This window comes from Perognathus longimembris, chromosome 4 (genome assembly GCF_023159225.1).
Source record: "Perognathus longimembris pacificus isolate PPM17 chromosome 4, ASM2315922v1, whole genome shotgun sequence".
NCBI classification, from domain to species: domain Eukaryota; kingdom Metazoa; phylum Chordata; class Mammalia; order Rodentia; family Heteromyidae; genus Perognathus; species Perognathus longimembris.
The window spans coordinates 51641657-51663213 of NC_063164.1; the positions used below are offsets into that span (position 1 = coordinate 51641657).

Consider the following 21557-nt stretch of genomic DNA (forward strand, 5'->3'; position numbering starts at 1 on the left):
AAGTACATTTTATGGCCTGGTGTAGTGGTTCATGTCTATAATCCCATCTGCTTGGAAAGATCTCAGCTCAAGGCCAGTTTGGACAAAACACTAGTGAGACCCCACCTCAACAAATAAACCATGTGGTGGTTCATATCTGTGACCCTAGCTATAAGGGAGATATATGTAGGATTATGGTCCAGGCTTGCCTAGGCAAAAACTTGAGACCCTACATAAAAAAAGAGGGCTGGGGTGTGGTTCAAGTGGTAGAATACCTGCCTAGCAAGCACAAGGCTGAACCTTGCCTCAGTACTACAAACAGCCTCAGTACTACAACACACACATACACACACACACGTTTATATATATATGTTTATATTTATTTATATATTTATGTATGTTATATATTTATATATAACATATCAACACTGTATCAACACTTGTGTCATAAAGTAGCTTATCAGATATTCATAAATGATAGGACTATATTTTATTGGATTATATTTCTCCACACGCTTAATGGAGTGCCTCCAAATTATGTGAATTTTCAGAGCTCTGGTTGTGTAGTGTTTGTTGACTCATAGTATTAGGGTATCAAAGATGGAGATGATTGGTTTTTGGTAGCAGTTTCCCATTAGTTCTTTGCCAAATAAAATGCATGGTAAATGGATTCCTTTGTGACTCAGTTTCCAAGTAAAAGAACTACATATTACTATTTTTTTTTTTTTCCCTTAAGAAACCTCTTCACTGTTTTGGCAAATTCCACCTTGTTTATGAGGCACAATCTCAATATGGCACAATCTCTTTGAAAGTCTCCACTTATCTCCTTCAGAAACAAAAAAAAAACCCAACTTTGATTTAGCTGGTCTATCAAGCACAAGGTCCTGAGTTCAAACAGCAATACAGCCATTTTTTTTTCCCTATTGCTTACTGTTTGAAAATCATGGAGATCAGTTGCTCAACAATACTGTCATATTATTATTTTTTGTTGGTTGTGGGGTTTGAACTCAGGGCCTATGCACTGTCCCTGCACTCTTTTACTCAAGGTTAGCACTTCTACCACTTTGAGCCACAGCTTCACTTCCAGTTTTCTGTTGGGTAATTAGAGATAAGAGTCTCACACACTTTCCTGCCTGGGCTGGATTGAACCACATCCTCAGATCTCAGCCTCCTGAGTAGCTAGGATTACAAGTGAACCACCAACACCCAGCTGTAATATTAGTTAAATAAAAATTTTACGTTAAGGCAACATATGTAGTTAAAAAAAACCCTCAAACTTGTGTAATTATAACAAGATTTAAGATGAAAGGCAGTAGCCACCCCCATCCTAAACTTTTTCCAGCATGACCCCAGGGACTCAACAACTTTATTTTGTTTGAGTTACTGCTCAAAGCCATGCCAACTGTACTTTTTTATAGTTGGACATTGACTCTCTTGCAGACTTTTCTCCCCTGGAGTTTGTTATTTCTTATTCCAATTTGAGTCAATTATTTCCTTAGACAGTTGCCATCCTGAGATTCCTTACTAGAATCAGATTTTACTTTTTTTTTAAATGCTGAATATTGAACCCAGAATGATGTGTGTGAGACATTGCTCTACCACTGAACTACACACATCCTTAGGCCCCACTTTGCTATTGTTTTACTCCTTATCTTACATGAGCTTTGCTACAAAAACCATAGATCTGAAAAAGTATAAGTTTTCTGGTTTCTTAACTTGCTAAAAAATCAACTTTATTTTAACTTCACACTCATTTGGGTAGAAGAGGCTAGACTCAAAACAACTTTGCATCAGAACTTTGAAGATATTGTTCAATCTTTAAATATACAGTATGGTTGGTTAGCCAAATGTTACATTAGAAATGTATATAGTTAAACCTTGAATATGACTGTGAATTGAAAGCATCTATTCATACATAAACTTTTTTTATATGTGCCAATTTGGAAATCACTTGATGAACCATATAGTAATGTCAAAAAATTAAAATGTGTCATAAATGCATAAAATACATGTGGTCTATTTTATTATTAACTAGTATGTACAAAAGTTTGCACTTAGACCTTGTTTATGAGGCAGGTGCCTCATCTGAGCTACACCCCGCCCTACATGTAACTTTTGACTCCTCTGAAACTACTAATGGCCTACTTTTGAATGGAAGTCTTATGGACAGCAAACGATAAGGTTGGTTGGGAGGAGGGCTAAGAACTTGAGGGACAAAGGGTGAGAAAGTCTAGCAGTGGAGCACACTGGACACTGATGGAAGTGAACTATACAATTCATGGGTGGAGGACTGGGATAGAATGAAGGAACAGAAGACACTGTATGAAAGGTAATATACTTATTACCTGACTTATGTAGGGGCTGGGGATATGGCCTCTAGGTAGAGTGCTTGCCTCATACACATTAAGTCCTGGGTTCAATTCCCTAGTACCACATATATATATAGAAAAAGCCAGAAGGGGAGCTGTGACTCAAGTGCTAGCCTTGAGCAAAAAGAAGCCAGAGACAGTGCTCAGGCCCCGAGTTCAAATCTCAGGACTGGCAAAAAAAAAAAGGAAAACAACAATAACAAAAAGCATTAATACCTGACTTATGTAATTGTAATCCCTCTGTACATTACCTTTATAACAATAAAGTAAATTAACTTAAAAAATGTTTTAGGTATCAGCTGGGTACTGGTGGCTACTCAGACTAGCTACTCAGGAGTCTGAGATCTGAGGATCACAGTTCGAAGCCAGCCCAGGCAGGGAAGTCCTTGAGACTTTTATGTATGTATGTATGTATGTATGTATGTATTTATTTATTTATTTATTTTTGCCAGTCCTGGGGCTTGGGACTCAGGGCCTGAGCACTGTCCCTGGCTTCTTTTTGCTCAAGGTTAGCACTCTACCACTTGAACCACAGTGTTATTTTGGCTTTTTCTGTTTATGTGGTGCTAAGGAATCGAACCTAGGGCTTCATGCATGCAAGGCAAGCACTCTATCGCTAAGCCATAGATAGTCACAGCCCTCTTTGAGACTCTTGAGTAACAGAAATATTTGTTAAAAAGAAAATACTAAACACACACACACACATTACTAAGTTCCATGTATATATAGATACTGTACAAATGCAAAAATAAGAATTATAGGTACTTCCTAATATCAGTATTATTATTGTTAAATGGCTATTAAATTCACCAAGGATAAGTATAAGCAATTAGGTGACATCACAGATCTACAGTTCTAGCCATTCTCAGGGGGCTTTGCTGATGGTTCTTCTCTGGCATGGATATCTCTAGGCAGTACTATCTCTAGGCAAGGATAGTGTTGGACCAAAAAACCAAACGAAGTCTTCAGACTAGGCAAGGCTTTTTTTTTCAAGATCTAAAATATTTATTTTTTATTATCTTTAAATAGTTGAACAAAAGGTTGCTCAACATGTCAGTTTATGAGTACAATGCATTTCAATCAGTGTCACCCCTTTCACCATTCTCTCCCATCTTTCTCAATTCCACCCATCCCTTCAATTTTCCTAGTTCCACTTTTACATATATACATTGAATATTATGTATTCGTCTACCCTTCCTCTCTTCACTTATTTTATTCTTCTATTACTTCTGTCACTTTTAGTACATATTTGGTGGCTTAAAATAAATCAATTGCTGGGTGCCAAGGGCTGATGCCTGTAATCCTAGCTACTCAGGAGGCTAAGATCTGAGGATCATGGTTCAAATCCACACTAGGCAAGAAACTCCATTGGATTCTTATCTCTAACCACCAGAAAACTGGAAGTGGTTCTGTGGATCAAAGTGGTAGACTGTTAGCCTTGAGCAAAAAATCTCAGCACAGTATACCCAGGCCCTGAGAGCAAAGTACAATGACCAACAACAAAAAGCAAACAAATAAAATAAATATAAAACAAAAGCAAATCCATCAATTGTCTTTTTTTTGAGTTGGAAACCCAACAGTAAAACTATTCACTAAAATTTAGGTGTCAGTAGGGTTCTTGTCCTTTCTCAAGGCTCTCTTGGGGAAATCTGTTTTTTTGTCTTCACCAGCTCCTGCAGACCACCTGTTTTGCTGACTTGTGTGTTCCTTCCCTCTATCTTCAAAGCCAGCAGCGCTGCCTCTCTGAATGCTTTTCTGTTGCCACATGCCTGTGGCCACATAGGCAAGGCTTGGTCAAACAAACCAAGGTCCTTAAAATTTGGAGATAACTGAGGACATGCAGTATTTTTTCTTCACAAACTATGTCATACAGAAAACTATGGATTTTCATGTGAGATTTAGAAAAATTCTTTATTGGGTTTAGAGGCATGGCTCAGGTAGTAAAGGACCAGCCAATGAGCAAAAGTTCACTCAGGTACTGAGTTTGAGTCCTAGACAAAAAAAAATTCTTTTCTAGATATACCACATCTTAGTATAGTAAACCACAAGTATAATTTATATCTGTAAGTTAAAATTTATGTATACATAGACATGTACACACACCACACAGGATATATACAATACAGGATACATACCACATGTGAGTATATATGCCAGGTCAGAGGAAAAGATCTAAAAGGCCATGGATTAGACGTCTGCTAAGGACCAGCCCTCTACCACTTGAGCCAGGCCTCCATCCCACAGATGAATTCCTCCATGGCTTCTAATGGTGAACGAGGTCCCAATGACAAAAGTGGCCCAAAGAGAAAAAGGATGCACAAAATACCGACACAAATTTACTAAGGAATAACTACAAGAACTTTGCAAGCTATAAAATACCGTACCCTGATTTTACAAGCAGAGAACTGGCGAAAAATTCCATTGTTCAGTGCATGTAATTAGTAACTGGTTCCAAAATAAGAGAACCAAACTCCCATCTGAAGAGAGACATAGGATGTTTGCTACATGGAAATATCAATCCAATCTACCTTTCAGCAACCAGATGTTCTGGCTGCAGCTGCCAGCTATGCCAAGGAGAGTTTCCCAAGAGCACACAATGCTCAGACAGCTAGAATGGATTGGTCCTCTCAGAAGAAACAAGGGAATTCCAGCCAGCAGATGGTCTCCAATGCCAAAAGGTACCTGAGCTATGTGCTAGAGGGTGAAGGTGACAGAGGAAATGAGCATTCTCCAGATACTTCTTTCCTAGGCTTCAACTCCACAACACCCTTCCACCCCTCTACCATTTCTGAGCAGGATTTTGACAATGACAAATCTGAGGCCAAGGGAAGCCAATATGAAGAAAGTCCCTGACTTTTACATCATGTTTTTAGGGAGTGTGATGCATGGCAGCAGGAAGAGCAGAAAAGGACTTCTATTATCACTTAATTGGGACCATGACAGTACAAGAGCCACAGCAGTACCGGGCCATGTCCACTGCAGCAACATCAAAGATCTGAGGATCATCCGACAAAGGATGCTAATCCAGGAGCAGCTGCCAAAAGATGGATGCCACAGAAAACCTCTGTGCAGCTGTTGCCCTCCCCCTTTAATTGTAGATAGTCATGTTCCTCAAGTTCATGGAGAACCCTGCTTTTCACAGCTGTTGCCCACTGAAATGGTTGGCATAACACTCAGAGGAAATTTTTCCAATTGGGATGCAGGATCTGCAAGTACGGTCATGTTAATAGGTCAGCCCAGGCACACACAGTAATCCAAGGCAAAGGCCTCCCCAGAAATCTCCAATAATAGAGGATTTTATTTTTTAGTGCCAGTACTGGAGCTTGAACTCAGGGCCTAGTTTTTCACTTAACGTTAGAGCTCTACCACTTGAGCCACACTTCCACTCCTGGCTTTTTGTTGGTTTATTATAAATCTCTGATTTGCCTGCCCAGATTGAACTGTGATCCTCAGCCTCCTGACTAGCAAGGGATTGTATTGTTTAATGGTAATGGGTTTTAAACTCAGGCAAGCCCTCTACCATTGTCATGCCTTCAACTCTTTTGTTTTTGAAATAAGGTCTAATAGGTGTCTCTATATGGCCTAAGCTGGTTCCAATTTTTTTTTTTTTTGCCAGTCCTGGCACTTGAACTCAGGGCCTGAGCACTGTCCCTGCCTTCTTTTTGCTCAAGGCCAGTACTCTGCCACTTGAGCCACAGCACCCCTTCTGGCTTTTTCTTTATATATGTGGTGCTAAGGAATCAAACCCAGGGCTTCATGTATACAAGGCAAGCACTCTATCACTAGGCCATATTCCCAGCCCCTGGTCTCAATTTTGTAATCCTCCTGCCTCTGCTTCTCAAGTAGTTTGAGACTGCAGATATGTACCACCATGCCCAGTTTATAAATGTAGGTAAGGGAGGTTCCTGGGGCATTATGCATGGGAAGCTGGGAGGCAAGTGCTCTGTCACTACTTGAATTTCAAGAAGTAAATATTTTACAATCTGTGGGTAAGACTTCACTTATTCATTTATTAAATATATCGGTCTGGAAAAAAAATCTGAAAAGGATAAGCACAGATCTCAGAACAGAGGGAGGTGAAACTCATTCTAGAAGAATCTCATTTTTAGAGATAAGAACTGATGCTTGAAAGGAATGTCACTTGTAGAGGATATGGAAAAAGTAAATTAAGAGTAGTAGAAGGGAAGAACACAAAGGTAAAAAAAGGTGTTTGTGTATGAAGACTAAGTCCACGAGGTGGTGAGTGACCAGTGACTGGCTATTTTAGTGTTCATACACTATGCTATACCTCAATCCTGATACTTAACTACTCTTCAAGGTATAAGTCTAAATAGGTTGTGATGGTATACACCTACGATCTTACTACTGAGGTAGAGGCAGAAAGATCCCAAGTTCAAAGTCATCCTGGGCTATACAAAAAGTTTCAAAAAATCAAAACAGAAGCTGAGCACTGATGTAATTACTCAGGAAGCTGAGACCTGAGGGTTACAGATCGAAGACAGCTTGGGCAGAAAAGTCCACCAGACTCTTATTTTCAAACTACCCAAAAGAAGCAGGAACTAGAACTGCAGCTCAAGTGGCAGAGTGCTAACCTTAAGCAAAAGCTAAGGGACACTGCCCAAACCCTGAGTTAAAGACCCAGGAGACACACACACACACACACACACACACACACACACACACACACACACACAAATAACTTATTCTGACTTAGAATGAAGCTACAGCCTTTATAGAGTCCCAAAGATGAATGCTAAGCTAGGTCTTAAATCCATTAACTTGCTTTTTTAAAAAATAGGCTTCGCTGCCATGCATGGGTAGCAAGCTCATGCTTGTAATCCTAGCTACTCAGGTCAAGATCTGAGGATTTCGAAAAGTCCCTGAGACTTATCTCCAATTACCACCAAAATGCTGGAAGTGGAGGTGTGCTTCATATGGAAGAGCACCAGCCTTGAGCAAAAAGCTCAAGGGACAGCACCCAGGCTCCAAGTTCAAGCCCTAGTAGTGGCACACACACACACACACACACACACACACACACAAAGGGTAGGGAAATGATTCTATTGGTTTTTTACCCAAAAATTACCTTGCCAGAAAACTGTTTAGATTGTATTTTTTTCTTCAAAAAAAGTATCAATATGACAAATTTCAAAATTATTAGCCAATTCAGATGGAAGACAAGTTTCTCTCATAGTATTAGAAAAGACTTTGAACTAATTCATGCTAAAATGTAGAAAACAGTATGGGGGGGGGTTGGAGAGAGGGAAGGTAGGAGAAAAATGAGGGAAGGGATAACCAGTATGACAAGAAATGTACTCATTACCTTATGAATGTAACTATAACCCCTCTGTACATCACCCTGACAATAAAAATTAAAAAATTTGTAATAAAAAAGAAAACAGTGTACATACAAATAACCTCAGAGATATCAAGTTTTATCTACAGACAAGCTTCTGAAATGAGATGGTTTGAAGCTTTTCCATCTCCATTTTAAGGAGATAGCTTAGTGCTATTGGTATGTTGTTGGCCACAACTATTTTGTCCAAAGGCTATGGATTACCTGTCTTGAGAGGTTTTTCTCACAGGAAGTTGATCTAAGAACAAGACTGTGCTTGTTCATGTTGAGAGTTGGCCCCAAGTATCAAACAAGTCAGGCTTTTAAAAGTAAAGTCCAAGTCAGATCCTATTCAAATGTTATACAATACCTGGTTTACCAGCACACTTTATTTCAAGCATTTACTTCTTTGTTGTTATTGGTTGTGGGAATTGAACTCAGGGCCTGGGCTCTGTCCCTGAACCTCTTTGTGCTCATAGCTAGTGCTCTACCAATTGAACTACAGCACCACTTTCAGTTTTTGAGTGGTTAATTGGAGATAAGAGTCCCATGAGGACTTTCTGCCCTTTCTGCCCGAGCTGGCTTTGGCCCGTGATCCTCAGATTTCACCCTCCTGAGTAGTTAGGATTACATCCATGAGCCACTGGCACCCAACTCAAGCATTCACTTTTACAAAGATTCTGTATTTATACTCTTATTTCCTTAGAAATAAGACTATATTAAACAATTATTACTCGACTTCTTGAACTTCAACATCTTAGTAACTTTATAGCAAATTGTGACAGGTATGCATCTTTGTAATACTATGTAAAAATTGTTTTTGGTTTTGTGATAAAATCTTTTAAAATTTATGATGGTCTTGAATTCAAGATTGTACTCCAATATGCTGTGTAGGTACACCATACTCAGCTAGTTGCTTTAGATGGGCTCTACCTTTTTGCCCAGGTTGGCCTTGAATTGAGATCCTCCAGATCTCTACCTCCTGAGTAGCTGAAATTACAAGGGAGAGCCACTATACCTGGCTAGATTTTAAGACTTTTATTATCATCTTGCCCCAGGCTGCAATCATCCCAGCCATGTAGTCCCAGGTAGGTCCTGGGTAAAAAAGACCTAATAAAGGACTGGAGGATGGCTTGAGCCCAGTTGTTGGTTGAGATCAAGTTGATACTTATATAGCTGGGCTGGCCTTGAGATGTGATCCTGCATCTCTGACTCCCAAGTAGCTGGGATTACAAGCTTGAGCCACTACACCTGCCTAAAATCTAACATTTTTTTAAAATAAGGCTGAAAAAGTTTATTGTAAATATTTAAGAACCATTCACACTTTAACATATCACAACTAATCATTTATTATACTGTTAAAGAATAAAAGCCATTGCAGTGGTATTTCAGAATTATCATTTAACGCAATATATGCTCATAGACTCTAGACAGTATTTTAAAATATACAATCTCTCTGAAAGAAAATATTCAACTAAACATAACATAGACAACTCTTAATGTAAGTAAAATGTTACAAGATATTAATATTAAAATCATCATAGGTTTGTCACAGCACAATGTACAGAAAATTGCAAGCATCCTGTTCAGAGTAGTACAATCTTACTCTTGAGCAAGTCGTTCAATAACACGTCTGTAATCTTCTACTAGTTCCTGAAAGCTTTGTTCCAGCTGTTCATGTTGCAGCTCAATTTCTATCTGGTTCATCTGATTTGTCAGTTCTTCTGGTCTGAGACATTTTCTCATTTTAGCAAGATCCCTCTGCTTTTTCTAAGTAAGAAACAATTATTCGTTAGAAGAAAGCAGATACATTTTTTACATTCTTATGATTTTAAGTCTTCAATATAAAAAGAAAGAATATGCCGAAACTTGTTTTATACGATTATTTCTTAGGGAAACTTAAACATAAAGATAACTATGAATTATAAACACCGTAGAAGGGGTTAACATAAGAAGATTTGGTATTTATGTCAAATGATAGTAAATACAAACTGGTGACCAGTAGCCTGCTCCAAACCATAATATAACTGGCCAGGAAAGGAGGTATACAGTTTGTGACAGAGTGCTTGCCTAACATGTATGAAGCCAGCAAAACTCTCATGCTCAGTGTGGGAAAACATTTTTCTTTCTTCTTTATTTTTGCCAGTCCTGGGGCTTGAACTCCAGACCTGGGCACTGTCCTTGAGCTTCTTTTGCTCAAGGCTAGCACTCTACCACTTGAGCTACAGTGCCACTTCTGGCTTTTTCTGTTTATGTGGTACTGAGGAATTGAACCCAGGGCTTTGTGCATGCTAGGCAAGCACTCTACCACTAGCCATGTTCCCAGCCTAAAACATTTCTTTAATAAATATATCAACTGAAGACAACTGATATGAAATGTAGAACAAGTGCAGAACCACTAAAGTACATTCCCCTGACCTAATTAGATTAATTTAAAATTCCAAGCTGGCATTCTGCTTATTTCTAGGATATCTTAACAAATGATGTATTTATGGACATACTAACTTTAGCAAACTTCAGAGAGGTAAATAAAAAACTATTATATTTAAATAGTACATATATATATACTTTTCACTTATTTATTAAATTTTTTTTATTTTGGCAGTACTCCTACTTGCTAGCTTGGCAAGATACCTACGAGCCATGCGTCTATCCCTTTGCTGCAATCCACCTAATTTTAGGCTTCTCACCTCTGGTATCAACAGGCGTAGCCAATGAGTCATTTTCTAGCCTCTTTTTGGGGGTGGGGGGGGGGGAGGAAGGGTTGGAGTATCACAGACTTTTCTGGCCAGACTTTAGGCCAGCTGAGGCTGGCCTAAAACCACTATCCTCCCATTTTTCAGTCTCCCAAGCAGCTAAGATTACAGTGTGAGGTACTGATGCCTGGCCTAAATAGTATATGTTAACTACCATGTATTACTGAGTTTCTACTAAATTTTAACTATAAAGTATCTTATTAAACCCTCCTCATTTTTATAAGGATATGTACAGGTTAGGTTTAGAGGATAAAACACTAAGAATAACAGGAAGATTTTAATTTTAGGTAGGTGGCACCACTACAGTATATAAAACATTCATATATTTAGGATAAAATGTTCTAGATTATCCTATCTATTGTTTTATTTATATAATGATAGAGTTGACTTTACATGGAGATGAGTAATAACATAAATTAATTTGAGTAATCCTAACAGTTCTGAGATAAGTATTACATGGAGGAAAACAGGGATAAAGGAATGAAATAATTTGCCCAATCTCAATTCAAACTCTTAACAGTTAGAAATATCAACTCTTCATCTCTGCCCCCCACCAAATGAACAACAACAAAAATCATGATAGACTATATCTTGGATTGGTTCTTAAGTGATTACAAAACATTCAGAGTTTAAGTAGGAATATTATGAAGGAGGACTTCTATAATGGACAGAATATTTTCACTTTAAGTTAATTTAAGTAAAGTGATCTATACTCTATTCATATCCTGGCATATACTTGCTTTCTGTTTTAAACAGTGACAAGCATATAAATGCTTAAGACTTTTGAAAGTCCTACCTTATATGGGCCAATTAGTCTTCTTTTAATATCCATTTCATAGCTTGTGAATTGCTCAGCATCACTCATGTCAGTTACCAGAAGTCGAAGAATTTCATAAACACGTCTAGTATGTTGCTTAAAAAAGAAAAATATGAATATTTTCAAATAAAATAAGTAATACTTTTTCAGAGAACACAGAATATATTATCTAATATGGGCAATAAATTGTGCTGAATACTAGGGAAAAAGCAATGAAAGAATCTACACACAAGGAATTAGCAGTCTAATGAGGAACACAAAATACTGAGGATGGTTCATTTAATGACAGAAATATGTACAGCCAGAGAGTATAGGGAAGAGTCAGAGACATACCTAGAGTAGCTGGATAGCTAGGATTACAGGTGTGAGCCATCGGTGCCCAGCTACGTATCTCATTCTTAAATAGGAATGTAAGATTATATATAGATATAAATTTGAGTTTTAAAAGTAAATTACTAAATATAATGACTGTATTTGTTTATCCCTCCTCTCTCCATTCATTAGCTCCACTCTGAACATGTTTCAGCTTCCTGGAATTCATTTTGTTAAGCAGTTTGTTAGCTATTCAAAGGAGTTACACCACTGGACTCCTCCCCCTAAGTAAACTATCCTTTAGGAATGGGATGGGGAAAGATGGAGGAGAATGGTGAAAGGAGTGACACACTGATCAAGATGCGCTGTACTCATAACCTGACTTCTGGAATTGAAACCCCTTTGTACACTACTTAATAAAAATAAATTTAGAGTGGTCAGACTCTACAACACAGTGACCGTTAAAGGGGAGACAAAAAGGACAGGGGGTTGGAGGGAGACATAGCTAAATAGTAGAGCACAAGATCCTGGGTTCTGAGACAGAGAAAAAGTGGTCAAGGGAACACTAGGAGAAATCAGGGAGTTCTAGTAGGAAGCTAAAGAAACATGGTTTTTCTGTTTGTTACTTTGCTTGTGTATTTATTCTGGTAGGGAAGTGAGTGTAAGAAGGCTAGGAAGATGCACTAACCTCCTAGAAAGAATATGAGAGCTGAGTCTGGAAAACTGAGCACTACATGGCCAGGCAAACAAAAAAGGAAGTGTTCTCAATAAAGGAAGCCGTATAAACTGGTGGTATGGTACACAACTCTAATCCCGGCAGTCAGGAGTCTGAGGCACTTGGATTTTAAATTTGAGGACAACTTTTGCTACACAAGACTCTGTCTCAAAGGAAAAAAAATACTGAAAACACCCTCTGCCCCCAGCAAAAGAACAATGAAATGGGAGCACTGGGTATGGTACATGTGAAAGAACACAGAAGAAAACTGTAGCATAGCTGGGAAATGGCAACAAGTTCTATAAAGCAAGAGAATATAGGGAAGTGGCAGGAAGTTGAAGGTACAGCAAGGTAGGTAGGATCCATATTATAATGAGCTCAGTAGCCCTTTCAGAATTTGACTCCCTCACCCCTCCCACCCCCCACTAAAAAAGGGCATAATTAAAAATAATGTGAGCCAGGCACCAAATACTCATGCCTGTAACCTTAGATACTCAGAAGACTGGTATCTGAGGATCATGGTTCAAAGCTAAGCTATGCAGAAAGGTCAACGATACTAACTCTGATTAACCACCAAAAAACACTGCACTAGCCAGGCACTGTAGCTCATGACTATAATCCTAGCTACTCAGAAGGCTGAGATTTGAAGACTGCATTTTGAAGCCACCCTAAGCAGGAAAGTCCACAAGACTCTTAGGTCTGACCTTATATCCAGGAAAAAGTTGGAAGTGGAGCTGTGGCTTAAGTGGTGGAATGAATGCCAGCCTTGAATGAAAAGGCCAAGTGAGAACCAAAGTCCCGATACTGGCACAAAAAGAAAAGGCTGGACTGGAGGTTGGCTTCAGTGGTTGCCACATACTTTTATAATCCAAATGCTACCTTATTCTTCAAGGTCTAGATCAAATGCTATTTTCCCCATGAAGTATATTCTTGTTTATAACTCCCTTTTCTGAACTCCATTATTTTTCTATTCCTATCTTGAGATATTTACCTCTTTAAAAATTAAACAAATGTATAAGTTTCAGCCCCTCTCTCTACCAACACTGTCTCTAGGAGTGTAACCATTGTATGGTGTAATCTTACATCTTTACATTTAGTATAGCAATCTAGGTTTGGATCTGGAAAGTCTAGCTTCAGACTGTATTCTTAACGTGCGTGCGTGTGTGTTGGTCCTGGGGCTCAAACTCAAGGCCTGGGCACTGCCCCTTTCCTTTTTTGCTCAAGGCTACTGCTCTACCATTTGAGCCATAGCTCCACTTCCAGCTTTATGGTGCTTAATTGGAGATAAGAGTCTTACAAACTTTCCTACCCAGGCTAGCACCAAACCATGATCCTCAGAGCTCAGCCTCCTAAGCAGCTAAGGATCAGAGGTATGAGCCACTGGTACCAAGATCATACATGTGTTCTTATTTTTATAATACCTTTAAGCTAGTAAAAATATTTAAAATTTAAATGCTCTCCTCCTTCAGAACAAAAATACCTTATTGATTTTGAACTTCTGCTGTGCTTGTATCGCCATATCTTCATTAAATCCTTGCATTAGCCTTTCCCGGGAAAAACAGGGCATATCTTGACAAAGCTTCACAAGCACAAAGTCTCGTAATTTCACATAGCTTTTGGATGGATCTTCCGCTAATGAAATAAAGCAGAATAACACTCCCTTATCCAACATAACTCTATCATGATTTGTTCTCTCAATGTATTTTAGGATAGAAAATTACAAATCTACAAAAATGACATGATATGATTACCTCTTAAAACAATTATCTTTGCCAAATAAAATCACAAGTATATTTTTGTGAAGATATTTATTTGTGTTGGGTGCTGGTGGTTCATGCCTATAAACCTAGCTACCCATGAGTGAGATCTGAGGATCCCTGTTCGAAGCCAGCCCAGGCAGTAAAGTCTATGAGACTCTTATCGCCAATAAATTACTCAGAAAAAGCCGAAAGTGACACCGTGGCTCAAGAGGTACAGTGCTGGGCTGGGGATATGGCCTAGTGGCAAGAGTGCTTGCCTCGTATACATGAGGCCCTGGGTTCGATTCCCCAGCACCACATATACAGAAAATGGCCAGAAGTGGCGCTGTGGCTCAAGTGGCAGAGTGCTAGCCTTGAGCAAGAAGAAGCCAGGGACAGTGCTCAGGCCCTGAGTCCAAGCCCCAGGACTGGCAAAAAAAAAAAAAAAAAAAGGTACAGTGCTAGCCTGGAGCAAAAGAAGCTCAGGGACAGTGCCCACTCCCAGAGTTCAAGCTCCAGGATCAGAAAAAAAAAAAAAAAATTGTAAGTACCTCTCATTTCAACCTCAGCTTTTTGAATGGCAATGTTATCACATACATCTTGGTTTTAATTCTAACTAAAATAGCTTAGAAACAAGACATTCAAGTTTGGATGAGTAATTCCATATGTAAGCACATTTTTACAAGGGTTCCAATATCCATTTAAACTTTTGTGTCTAGTAGCTTTTAAGTAAGCTGTATTTTTTTACCTAATTTTAAAGAAAACAAAGCAACTTCCCTTCACAGAGTTTTTTTGTTTTGTTTTGTTTTGTTTTTTTTGGCCAGTCCTGGGCCTTGGACTCAGGGCCTGAGCACTGTCCCTGGCTTCTTTTTGCTCAAGGCTAGCACTCTGCCACTTGAGCCACAGCGCCACTTCTGGCCATTTTCTGTATATGTGGTGCTGGGGAATTGAACCCAGGGCCTCACGTATACGAGGCAAGCACTCTTGCCACTAGGCCATATCCCCAGCCCCAGAGTTATTTTTTAATATGGAGAATGTAAGACATGATTTTGATCATTTCTTCATTGCTTCTGAATATCAAACATCTTGCTTTATGCTTGTCAGTTATATCTATATTAGACTAAGTGACAAAAGAGATTGGTATTGCATTATGACTAGCAGAAATAATACTGGCAGAGAATATGATAAAGTTGAATGTCTGTTCTGTGACTTAATGATGTAAGGCCTTAGGGAAGTCAACTCACTTCTCTATGTTCCCATTTTCTGACCAGTAAGGAAGGTTGAACTAAAGAAAGCCAAAAATCTAAGCTAGTTCTTAGCCATCAGTGCTCAGTGGTTGGAATGGATATAGGCTCTAAGTAGACATTTCTCAAGTAAATACACAAATAGACATAAGCACATAGATAGGTGAACACTGCTACCAAGTGGAAATACAAATCAAAACCACAAGGAGATACACTTAACATCTACTAGGATGGCTACTAGGATGGCCTGAGCCAGGTGTCGGTAGCTCACACCTGTCCTAGCTACTCAGAAGGATGAGATCCTATAATCACTGTTCAAAGCCAGGCCCTGTAGGAAAGTCTATGAGACTTTTATTTCCAATTAACCTCCCAAAAGCCAGAAGTGGGGTGATATTTTTCAAATAGAAATGCACTCACTACCTGACTTGGGTATTAGGACATTAAACTTCACACTGTTATTTCAAAACAACACTCAATTTAAAAATTTACTGATCTGTGGGCTGGGGATATGGCCTAGTGGCAAGAGTGCTTGCCTCGTATACATGAGGCCCTGGGTTCAATTCCCCAGCAACACATATACAGAAAATGGCCAGAAGTGGTGCTGTGGCTCAAGTGGCAGAGTGCTAGCCTTGAGCAAAAAGAAGCCAGGGACAGTGCTCAGGCCCTGAGTCCAAGCAGGACTGGCCAAAAAAAAAAAAAAAAAATTTACTGATCTAATTGAGACAGTGTAATACTGGCATAAAGATATACAGAGAGTAGCATCAGTGAGCACAGAAATAAACCTTCATATTCTTGCTCAGCTGATTTTTCAACAAAGACCCAAGACACTGCAATAGAGAATGTTATTATTTTTCAATAAATGGAATTAGGACAACTGGAATGAAGAGAGATAAATTTACTTCTACACAATAATTAAGCCAAAATGCATCAAAAGGTATCAATGGGGACTGGGTATATGGATGGGGACTGACTACAAATGGACACGAGTAATCTTTCTGTAGTGATGGAAATGAAATGTTTTAAAACAGGACTATGGTGATATTTGCAGATTTTCTGGAAACCACTGAACTATGTACTTTAAGTCAGTGAATTGTATGGCATGGAAATTAAAGTCCATAAACACTGTTTTAAAACTTTCCCCTTCTCTTGCCTCAGTGCTGGAGAATAAACATAGGGCCTCCTACTTGCTAGGCAAGTACTCTAAAATGATCTGTAACTCCCAGTTCCAAAGTTGTTTTATCAATTCTACCTCTTTCTAAAGAAATTTAGAAAACAAAACTCTAATGTTAATACTGACTTTAAGATAAAATTTATTGTGAATAAAAAAATTGCGACTTTATACACTTTTATAAAAGAAAAAGTATCCTATTATAGTTGAAAAAATTCAAAAAAATTCATCTCACAGCTGGGCACTGATGGCTCATGCCTGTAATCCTAGATACTCACAGGAGGCTGAGGTCTGAGTGTTTCCAATCAAAGCCAGTTTGGGCAGGAAAGTCCGTGGGACTCTTATCTCCAGTTAACCACCAGAAACCTAGAAGTGGAGCTGTGGCTCATAGTGGTAGAGCACTAACCTTGATAAAATAAATAAATAAATAATAAAGCTCAGGGACAGTGCCCAGGCCCTGAGTTCAAGCCCCATGACTGACCCCCCAAAAAATTTATCTCACATTCTTATGTACTTTTTCTCACACAAAAATCATGCCAAAAACTTCCTATTTTGAATAAACAATTTTAAATTGGTAATATTTTATTTGTAGCTTAATAATAGGAGCCATATCACCACTCTTTAAGCTCTTTAACTAGAAGTATTGGCCTGAAAAAAGAACAAATGAAGACACTAAATAATTTGTAACTTTCTTCTTTTGATCCTATGCTCCAAAGACAATATAAAGATGAAATTTGATTAAACATATATCTAGATATAGTCAATAATTGAGATTATTCTGAAAATAAATTTTCTAAAAATTTTGGAAGTTTTTAAAATTTCTAAAATTAAAATGTTTTAATTTTTTTAATATATCATATAATAACATAAGTGTCCTTCTATCTTTAAAATCTTTTGTATTGTTATTGTAAAGTTGATATACAGAGGGCCTACAGTTAGTATGTCAGGTAAAGAGTATATTTTCTGTTTGGACAATATCTTCCTTTCCCTCCTCTCCCTTCACCTATCTTTTCTTGGGGGATGGGGTGGTCGTGGAACTTGAACTCAAGACCTGGCCACTGTCCCTGAGCTTTGCTCCACTTCTGTTTTTCTGGTGGTTAATTGGAACGAAGGGTCTCACAAACTTTCCTGCCCAGGCTAGCTTTGAATCACAGTCCTCAGATCTCAGCCTCCTGACTAGCTATGATTACAGGTGTGAGCCAGTAGCACCCAGCTTTTCATTTATTATTTTTAAAAGCCTCTCCATTATTAGTGAACTATGATTATGATAGAAAAATAGTATAGAATATATAGAAATATATAAAATACATTCTATTTTACATAGGATATATTCTATAGGATCGCAATCTCAGCTACTCAGCAGGAGGCTGGATGATTTGGAGATCAAGGCCAGTGTGTGAAAAGCTAATGAAAGCCTAACTCAAAAAATAAAAGGGCTAAAAATTCCACATATACTATTCTATTAAAGGGACAAGAACAAGGGACATTTAAAGCACAAATATAATTCCTCTCAGTATACTACTGATGGGTTAATAATACATATATATGGCTGTCTGTTTATATGTATCTTAGGCAACATCAATTTCTATTGCCACATGTGACTCAGAATTCTAGAGGAAACAAATAGTTGATTCTATCTCTACAACATGTACTGAGATGTATTTAGAGACTGACAACCTCAAAAAGACAATATATTTTAAAAAGGTGTTCTCTGTCAATACCGTTACTTTAAAAGTGAGTTCTTAAAAAAAAAAAAAAGGTGGCAATTACATCACTACCAACTTAGGCTGCTGACTATAATATTATATCTGCCTATATCAAATAAGTCCAGGGCTGGGAATATGGCCTAGTGGTAGAGTGCTTGCCTCATATACACAAAGCCCTGGGTTCGATTCCTCAGAACCACATATATAGAAAAAGCCCGAAGTAGTGTTGTGACTCAATGGTAGAGTGGTAGCCTTGAGCAAAAAAGAGCTCAGGGGGCTGGGGATATGGCCTAGTGGCAAGAGCGCTTGCCTCCTATACATGAAGCCCTGGGTTCGATTCCCCAGCACCACATATACAGAAAATGGCCAGAAGTGGCGCTGCGGCTCAAGTGGCAGAGTGCTAGCCTTGAGCAAAAGGAAGCCAGGGACAGTGCTCAGACCCTGAGTCCAAGGCCCAGGACTGGCAAAAAAAAAAAAAAAAAGGAGCTCAGGGACAGTGCTCAGGCCCTGAGTTCAAGCCCCAGGATTGGCAAAAAAACAAAATAAACAAATAAGTCCAGTCAATACAAATAGCAACTAAAATGAGTAAAGAATGGAAAATTCAGGGGTTTTTGCTTTTGCTTTTTACTGAGTACTTATGGAAATCCAGAAGAAACACATCTCAATGAGAACAGCTGAGAAGCATTTTTAGTATTTTACAATGCTAAGACCAATAAGAAATTCTGGCCAATACCCAGTTGTCAAATTCAGAAGTCCTTTAGCATGTTTAGCTTTTCTCTTTAGACTTCAGTTTCTACTGAATAATAGCAACGAATAAAGGCTACCATTATTGATGACTCTTCACTGAGATTTAAGAAATAAAATTCTTTATCTGCTAATTGGTGCTAAGTATCAAGGACTTTACTGGCTAGAGTAGACAGAAGAAAGTGGTTAAGAGGCTTCAGAGAAACAACCCCTGCTGGCACTAGGACAAAGACTACTTATGTGAATTCCACATTAAAGTCCCTCCAAATGTTCCTCATGTAGCACCAAGTCCAAGCTCTGCAACTAAACAGAAGCTAAACAACTTCAGCTCAGGTAAAATAAGTGATATGGTTGTGCTGTTTTGATATAATTTTATAACTAGTAAAAGTGTCACATAATTTTTAACTTTGTTTTGTTTTTGTTGCCAGTCCTGAGTCCTGTGGACTCAGGGCCTGAGCACTGTCCCTGGCTTCTTTTTGCTCAAGGCTAGTACTCTACCTCTTAAGCCACAGCTCCACTTCCAGCTTTTTTCTATATATGTGGTGCTGAGGAATCGAGCCTAGGGCTTCATGTATACAAGGCGAGCACTTTACCACTAGGCCATATTCCCAGCCCCAATTTTTAACTTTTGATATAACCTAAATTCACGAATTACTGTTCCATCTCCTAAGGTGCAGCCCACTTAACAGTAGCAGGACAACCAGAGGAAAAGATAATTCTACTCTGTAAATGTGGCTCTCCCCTTTAAAAACAACATGCTGAATCAGGGGCACAGCTCAGTGGTAAGATGCTTGCTGGTGTTCAGTCACAGGACAGGACAGTGCAGCAAACCTAAAAAATTCAAAGACGCTTTCCTTCTAGATTTTATAAATCTACTCAAACAATTTACTATTCTAGGGAAAGTTTCCACTAGCCTATTTATAATTTGCTGGTCTCATATTCTGTATTTTTTTGATTCTTTAAAGAAATTAATAAAATTCTGAGCCAGGTGTAGATGGATCATGCCTATATAATCCTAGCCACTCAGGAGGCTGAGCCCTGAAGATCATGGTTTGAAGCCAGCCTGGACAGGAAAGTCCTTGAGACTCCTATCTCCAATGAACCACTAAAAAGGCCTGAAGTGGAGCTGTGGCTCAGATGGTAGAACACTAGTCTTGGGGGAGGGGGGGGAAGCTAAGGAATAGCACTAAGGCCCCGAGGACCTGCACAAAAATTAATTCATTAATTAATCAATCCTGAAACACTATGAAAAAGTATTTTAGTACATGCTTAGTATTGTAGTTTTAGAAAGAAAAATATATTCAACCTGGATGTGGTAATACAAGCCTAGAATCCCAGCACTCAGGAGGCCAAGGCAGGATTACAAGTTTGAGGGTGGCTTAAATAGTAGGTTGCAGTCAGCCGAGAAACAACCAAACAAAAACAAAAGATCCATTCAAAATATTTTGTGGGGCTGAATATATAGCCCAGTGGCAACTCATATACATGAATTCCTAGGTTCAATTCCTCTGCACCACATATATAGAAAAGGCCAGAAGTGGCACTGTGGCTCAAGTTGGCAGAGTGCTAGCCTTGAGCAAAACGAAACAAAGGACAGTGCTCAGGTCCTGAGTTCAAGGGCCAGGATTGGCAAAAAAAAAAAAAAAGTTTTGTGTGTGTCTATGTATATTTAGCACTTGGAATCAAACTGAAGCTATTGTGCATGACAGACACATGCTTTGCCACTGAGCTACAACCCTAGTATATTCAAATATTTTTGTGTGTAGTAGGTACTGCTTGCTAGGCAGGCACTCTACTTAGGACACATTTCCAGCCTGTATTCAAACCTAATTTGGATGAATGTCTGGTACAGGTTGAATAACCTTTTCTGAAATGGGTGGGGCCGGAAAAGTGTTTCAGATTTCTGAAATTAAAAATATATATATGTGTATATATATGTATATATATATTTATATACACACCCTGTTTATCACCTTTACAATTAATACACATACTCTCTCTCTCATATACATACATATATGTTTACATAGACTTAACTAGTTGAGTATCCCAAACCTGAAAATCTCCAGAAACCTGAACCTTTTTGACTGTCTTAGATTTTGGAATATTTTAGAATTCAGATTTAAGATTAGAGATTTTCAATCTATACAGTATTTTCATAAGAAAAAATAAGTGACTTTTGGTATAATTAGTGACTTTATTTTGCTTTTCTGTTTGCTGACAGTCCTGGAGATTGATCTCAGAGTCTTGTGCTTGCTAACAGGCTCTGCTAGACTCTACCACTTGGGCCAAACTCCCATCCATTTTTGCCTTTCAGTTATTTTTCAGGTAGGGTCATTGCTTTCACAACCCTAGACTAGATGCCTCCAAAGTAGCAGGGATGACAGACAAGTATTACCACATTCACATTATTTATTGAGATGGGAGAGTCAGTAACTTTTCTTCCTGGGCTGGCCTTGAATCTCGATCCTACTGAGCTCTCTCTATCAGCTAGGATTGCAGGCATAAACCACTGTGCCCAGCCTTAATCAGAAGGTGTTTTTTTTGGGGGGGGGAGGGTGAAAGGTGGGGTTGGTTGTGGGGCTTGAACTCAGGGCCTGGGTGCTGTCCCTTAGCATCTTTCTGCTTGAGGCTAACACTCTACCAATTGAGCCACAGTTCCACTTCCTTAGT

At 38.7% G+C, this 21557-nt stretch overlaps 1 protein-coding gene across 2 annotated transcripts in view; it reads right to left on the minus strand.

Annotated features, from left to right (window-relative positions):
* Positions 1-9014: 9014 nt before the first annotated feature.
* Hat1 (histone acetyltransferase 1) overlaps positions 9015-21557 on the minus strand; it is a 36855-nt gene continuing 24312 nt past the window's right edge. For both annotated transcript variants that reach the window (XM_048345246.1, XM_048345248.1), the window contains exons 9-11: positions 13764-13915; positions 11236-11352; positions 9015-9453 (exon numbers count right to left, since the gene is read on the minus strand). In XM_048345246.1, coding sequence (XP_048201203.1) covers positions 9286-9453; positions 11236-11352; positions 13764-13915 — 437 coding nt within the window. In that variant the 3' untranslated portion in view covers positions 9015-9285. The remainder of the gene's footprint in view (positions 9454-11235; positions 11353-13763; positions 13916-21557) is intronic.